The following is a 6,859-nucleotide window of genomic DNA, read 5'->3' on the forward strand; positions in this document are numbered from 1 at the left end:
CACTTCATTTCTGCTCTTTCTCCAGTCTTCTCTGACCCTCAGATTAGATCAAGTCCCTCATTAAACACTCTTAGCCCATGTTCTTTTCATACATAACTTTTATTTCAGTTTATCATCATATATTTATTCTGAGATTATTCAACTAATGTCTGAGTTTTCTTGTAGACTATAAATTCCTTGAAGGCAGAGATTGCCTTAATTAAGCTACAGGCTTGAATGCATTAACCAAGAGAACCCCAAACGATACAATTTGTACAAACTGTGAGTCCACTTCTCTTTCAGATAACAATCCAGTGTGAAGCAGTCTGGGGCTGGTAGGATGGCTCTGCTTTCCTCAACACACGCTTCTACCTCTGAGTCAAGAGAGCTGCCAAGTTCTAGTTATATTCCTGTCAACAGCAAGAGGGGCAAGACTAGAGGAGCACAAGCTCAATAATTTTCAAAGTGAGTTCCCTAAAGTAGCAAATGAGGCTTCTACCCACATTGCAGAGCAGCATCTTAGTCACTTGACTGCACCTAATTACAAAAGACCTGGGAAATGTAGGTTTTAGCTGGCAACCACTGACACTAGGAAATAAATAGAGGACATTAAATATGGGGACACAACTAGCTTTTTGCCACTAACTCAGTCTGTTATTATTGAACATTGTATCTCTGGCACCTATCACAGTGCTTGCTTGCTCCACAGTGATTAAGCACCATAAATACCCACTGGATGGATGGATACCCATCACTGACCATTTATATTTGACCCTAATCCCTTCCTTCTCCCAATCAGACAGGGATGAATCAAGAGGAAGAGCACCAGGTCCAGAAGACTTAACAGAAATGTGAGAGAGGCTATTCTGGAGGCCAGGAAGCAACTTTCTTGCTAGGTTAAAGCTGATGAGATTGATACTTATGTTACTTATGTGTGAGAATCTTTAGGGTTTTTTGTTTTTTGTTTTCTCTCTCACTTTATTGTTGTGCTGGGTGGGGGTACATTGTGGCATTTACAAAGGTCCTTACAATGAATCTAATATATCATACTTGAATTCACCACCATCTTGAACATGAATATATCCTAATAAAATGGGGGAAAAAGATGATATGAAGACATTTCAGAATATAATCAGGCAGGTGGGGTCGTCCAGGTCCAGCCATCCTTCACAGCATCATCCACCGCTCAAAGTTGAAGGCTCAGACATTCCTTCTGCTCATTGAACAGAAAGGGTTGTGAACACCCACACGTGTCACACATCTGCAAAAAACAAATATGAATTTTGAGACACAGTGCAGTATAAACTGTAATATAGTTTAATAGAATATTAATTATATTTCCATAATAAGGAAAAAGAAACATTTCTTTTATGACTGAATTGCTATTTCCTATTATCAATAAAATAAATGGGAAGTGGCTCATTATTTTTCAAGTAAAATTTAATTGCAATGTTCTCCGTGCCCACGTAGCACTTTTTATAGCATTTCACATGTCACTATAGGTAGCTATATTATGAAATATTTGTGGACTAAAAATTTTTTATTTCATGTAAGCACTAAGTAATGCATAATAATACTCAACAAATGTCTGTTGAATGAATCAGTAAATGAACAAAAAAAAATAGTGATTCTCCTGAGTTGTTGTCTTTAAAATGGAGCTGTAGGAACAAGAAGTAACTAGAACTTCCTCCCCCGCTTCCCCGCCCAGAGGCTAAAGTCATCCAAGATCTTCAGCGGTGCCTCTGTGGGAAAAAAAGAGGCTTCCCATTAAACAAGAACATTTGGAAACAAGGGAAGAAAAAAAAAACCTAGTTTTTTTAGGATGCTTACCCTAAAAATGTGTAATAGTAATTCAGTTATGGATGAAAAATATTTCTCTGCTTTATTACCGAACTAGAATTCACTATCTCTCAGAATTAATATATACTTTTGGGAGTGTGTTTGTGTGTGTATATGTGTGTGTGTATGTGTGTGTGTGTGTGTGTGTGTGTGTTTAAATGTAAAAAATGGTAAGAAACTGCCATTCTATCAACTTCCAGTGCTTTCATGGGTTAATCCATCCAGGCAGACTCATGTCCAACCTGAATGTTGCCAAGCTACTTAGGGAGTATCAGCACAGATCATTGATTGCCTTGTTGAATCTCTCCCACCCTCCCCAAGAATGTTACTTCAAATAAATGACTCACAGTTAGGAAAACATACTGCTGTGGAAGAGAAGAACGGGGTGGTTAAAAGAGAAGGAGTGGACGAAAGGCATGGTTTCTATTTGTTTGGGCTGCTGTAACAAAATACCATAGACTGAGTAGCTTCTGATCAACAAAAATGGAGTCTGGGGCTGTAACTCAATAGAGCATTTGTCTAGCATATACAGTGTTCTGGGTTGGATCCTCAACACCTAAAAAATAATGTGTTTCTAGAAGTTCTGGAAGTGGGAAGCCCAATTTCAAACACTGACCCAGTGTCTGATGAGTCTCTGCTTTCTCATTGTGGGCCGTATTCTCATAAAGATTTGCAGAGTAGAAGTCAGAAAAACTTCATGGAGTGGAAAGAGCCAAATAAGAAGTGTGGATGTTCCCAAAAGGGAATCCTTAAAGAATGTTTAAGTTGCTTGTGTTTTGTCTCTCTGGATACCAGGAAAAGTCATATTTCAGGCATATTTGTTAATAACTTTAAATTACACTGAACTGTATAATAAAGTAAGAGAAGACTTTTCTGTGTGTTGTAGTGATGGATGGCAGTAAAAAAGAGTGGGCTTGCACCTTATCCTTCTTGGAGCCCATGGGCAGTGGCCTGTGCCCCTTTATGGGACAGAGTCAGAGGACATTAGAGGTACCTTGAAGGGACTATTGTCATACAGTAAGGAAACAATATCTCAAATTAAAGATGGAGCTCCCTACTCTGAAAAGCATTATCATCTTTCTCTGAGCTACTGTTATTTGACTCTCATTTGTGTTAACTTGTCAAAGAGTTAAGAGATCCACAGTTCTCCTAAGAACCTTATCTATAGTTCATCATGAACTTAATATTTCTATTTCCAAAGAGTTTGCCCATATGTATGAGACAAGAAGACCAATAGCTACTAAGTAACTTGTGGACTGTCATGGTTATCTGAATGGTCCTAGTGATTCATGGGGGCATTTCTGGAAAGAAAGATGATATGATAATGCCCTTCATTTAAAGAACATAGAATTCTAAAGACATACAATAAATTTATAGCAGATTCCTTGTATTACAAAACATTTATTTTGAAAGTTTGATGTCACAGTACTTAGTTCAATAGCTACTGAAAAAGATTATTAGGCTGGCGATGTTGTAGAATGCCTGCCTTAGCACACACAAGGTCCTATGTGTGATCCCCAGCACTGCAAAAAAAAAATTGTTAAATGCTTCTTAAAAGTACTGTTTACATATAAACACATTATCAGCTGTTCTCCAATTCGGACATTAACTTAAAGCCAAAACACCCATTCAGCTAATATGCATTCATTTTACATTGGCACCCCATTTCATTTAAGTTCTCTATCAGAGTTTCCTTAATTGAACATAAAGGGTTATACATCTCACCCTGTCACTCCTCAGCTGCTATTTAGACTGAATGATCACCAGAGGCTCTCTTCCTGTCTTCCTTCCAGTAGGCCTTACTCTGAAGTACCTCATCCAACTCCACAATTAACATCAATTAGCAACAGCTTCTGAGACTTTTGCTTTGAAGGTGGCATGTGACTCCAGCTCCTTGGAAAATTCTCCAGCTACTAAAATTGTTACATAGACTAATCTAGGAAAGGAGGAGAATGTAAGCCAAATGGCACAATGGAATTGTTATTTTAATATCTGACCAGGTCTATATATCCATCAACCATTTGGTTGATCTGCATTTTCCTCTGAAAGTCTGAGGCCAGTAACAGTGGAGTCTCCTTTTATGAATTAATTCGGCATATTGACTAATTAAGTAATTTTAGCTGGACCAATTACAGAGATAAGCTTGATCTTACATTACACACAATACTGATCTGGTCTGTTAGTAGCTCTGTCTTTAATCTCAACTGAAACCATATCATGTAAATTCTATATTGATTCATGGCACTTTCTCCAGGTATAATAAAAACATTACTGTGTAGAGAAAATTTGTTATGTTAAATGGGTCATATAGCTGTAGCTTCCTATTTATCAATCTGCTTCCCATTTTCACCCTAAGAACACTTTTGAAGTGGTAAAAAGCTTTTGGCCATCAAACAGAAGGCATAGAAATGTTCCCTGAATGAAGGCGCTTTACCACTGAGTTACACTTCCAGTCCCAACTCATCTGGTTTTTTTTTTTTTTTTTTTTCTGTTTGAACTTGGTTCTATTAGACATAAATCATCCAATTTTAGGTAGTATTTTTTTAAACAGGCTATACACCCCAGCCATACCATCTGGTTTATGCATCTTTAAAAATAACATTGTCTAACATATGTATTTACATAATGTATAAATAACATTGTCTAAACATACGTACTGGTGATTCTCACTAGTCCAGGAGTCATTCAGTATTGCAGGGAAAGACAGCTGTATCTGGAGGGTTGCTGTATCTCCTCTTGTCTATATACTTTGCTTCTTTTTTCAATACTGGGGTTTGAACTCAGGGCCTCACACTTGCTAGGCAGGAGAACTCCCCCTTGAACCATCCTGCCAGTCCCTTTTTTGTGTGTTGGGTATTTCTGAGATGGTGTCTTGCTTTTTGCCTGGGACTGCCCTTGCACTTCAAATCTCCTAAATTTCGAGGATTACAGGTGAGACACCAATGCCTGGCTACATTTTGCTTTTTGTCTGAGAGGTAGAAACAGAGGTTACATATAGTTAACACTGTTGTGGCAACTTAAAGATGTTAATTTTTTTCTTTTCTTTTTTTTTTTTTTAACCACAATAAAGAGGGAAAAAGAAGAAAGTTTACTGGATAGTAAGATTCAGAATAACTAAATTTTTATACACACACACACATGGACACAAACCCCTCAAAACTTCTTTGGAATTCAGGGCTATAATACAATAAAACTAGCAATTACTTAAACACATACAACAATCATCTCCAAACAAAAGATCTTACTCTCTGACCTCTGGTTAAGTTGGTTATGTCCAAGCTTTTATCTATCTGCATATTTATTGCCAACTTTGAGCCAGTGATTTGTTTCAATTTTTTTGAATGAAACAATTTCTTCTTATTTTAGGGCTTTACAAATGGTGTTCTCTTTGCCTCAAATACTTTCTCAAGATTTTTCTTTTCTCATTTATTCTTCAGGACTCAGCTTAAGTTAATTTCTTTATAAAGGCCTTCTTTAAACTTCCTAAAGTTTAGAAGAATCACCTTGGCAATCCATACATTCATCCATTCAGCCTCTCACAGAAGTCTGCCTTTTTCCTTTGTATCATCTAATACAATTGTATGTCACTTTGTTAGTCTGTCCCATAGACTAAAAGTTCTATGAGGCAGAAACTGTTTATCTGGTTAACTGTTGTATCATCAGTGTCCCAGTACCTGTATACAGTGGATGTTAAGTACTCTTTTCCCAGAAAAGCCTTTCATCCCACTTAGATACCCTCAAAGGAGTAGGTGAAGACAGCCATAAAGTTTGTGAGCTTGGTGGTGGAGACAGTGGCTGAATGGCCAGAGTGATGAAAGAAAGTTAGGGCTGGATGAGTGGGAAGCAAGGAAGAGATGAGGAAAGTATGGGACACACATTTAATAAGGTTTCCTCTCTACTCCCGCATCATTCTATCCCTACCCCAAACATGTCATTAAACAACAATTTATTTGTTCTTTTAGAGGATTAGGTAAACCTCAGATTATAAAACCGAGACCAAAATAATTTTTCAGAATTAAGAGTATGTTCAAGAAACCAGTCACACTTTAACTGGATTGGATGATGTAGTTCTCCAAATAATCTTCATTGAGGAAGTATGTTCCTCTATTATGTTCCTCCTCTCAGTCACTAAAGAAGATATGTTGTTTCTTGATGGGCTGGCACTATTTCTTTTTTGCTGCTCTTTTCCCTTCTCCTTTCTTTGGTTTCCCTTTTCCACGAAGCTTCTTTAAACGTCTTTGCTCATCCTTAAAATCCTGATGCTCGTCTCTGTAGAGGCCAAGAAAACGGAGTGTGCCCGTGAGTGCAAAATCCATGTTGTGATTTGGATACCAGTCATAAGTCTCCTTCCTCTTAGCCAAGGGCTGTTCACTGAACAATTTCACCACTTTCATGGACTTGGAATCGGTAGGCCTGGCAACTTCACCAAAGAGGCGGGCACTCAGGCGAGACATGCGCGATGCATATTCTGAAAGTGAAGACATTTCTTGAGCAGTAAGGAACAAAATTCCCTGGTCCTGACCTTCTTCACCCACCTCATCTGGTTTTTTAATTAGCTTAATCAAGGCATCTAAAATTATGATGACCAATGAAAATTAATCAATTTTAAGTGAATAAAATAAATCATACATAGGGCATTCCCAAATTATTTTGATTGGTATTACCTCAAAGAATCTACTTCTCCTAAATGGTTCAGTAAATAAATATATCTAGCTTTATCCAAAACTTCTAAAATCATTTGACTTTAGAAATCCCTTCAGTAGTACTACAAAACAAGTTGGAAAACCTACACATAAAATAATAAATGAAAACCTTATTGGAAAATTTTGGTCAAATAAGATTTTTATAACTCTGTGGGGATAGAAGTTAAGTTGTAGAAAGCTGATAACAATATAAATAATTCCTCTGGTCTGGCTGCTATGGCTGGATATGGTTTGAGAATGTCCTCCAAGGATTCATGTGTTGAAATCCAATCTCCATTGTGAGGTTTTAAGAGGGTAGAAATTTAATCTTAACTACAGAGTTTAGAAGTGGGACCTTT

The 6,859-nt window shown here is 37.3% G+C and overlaps 1 protein-coding gene across 2 annotated transcripts; it reads right to left on the bottom strand.

Moving 5' to 3' along the window:
- Positions 1 to 5,747: 5,747 nt before the first annotated feature.
- Positions 5,748 to 6,347, bottom strand: LOC109696212 (small ribosomal subunit protein mS33-like). 2 transcript variants are annotated; one of them, XM_074068794.1, is made up of 2 exons: positions 6,151 to 6,347; positions 5,748 to 6,087 (listed from the first exon to the last, which is right to left on the bottom strand). In XM_074068794.1, coding segments are annotated over exons 1-2 (153 nt in total). In that variant the 5' UTR covers positions 6,303 to 6,347; the 3' UTR covers positions 5,748 to 6,086. The 2 variants fall into 2 exon arrangements, with proteins under 2 accessions (XP_073924895.1, XP_073924894.1); XM_074068793.1 differs by having other exon boundaries at positions 5,748 to 6,347.
- Positions 6,348 to 6,859: the final 512 nt, after the last annotated feature.

Source organism: Castor canadensis, chromosome 3, assembly GCF_047511655.1.
Source record: "Castor canadensis chromosome 3, mCasCan1.hap1v2, whole genome shotgun sequence".
Lineage (NCBI taxonomy): Eukaryota > Metazoa > Chordata > Mammalia > Rodentia > Castoridae > Castor > Castor canadensis.

Bases quoted from the DNA above. Each gene is read 5' to 3' on its own strand.
- LOC109696212 (XM_074068793.1), bottom strand. From the start codon at position 6,302: ATGTCTTCACTTTCAGAATATGCATCGCGCATGTCTCGCCTGAGTGCC.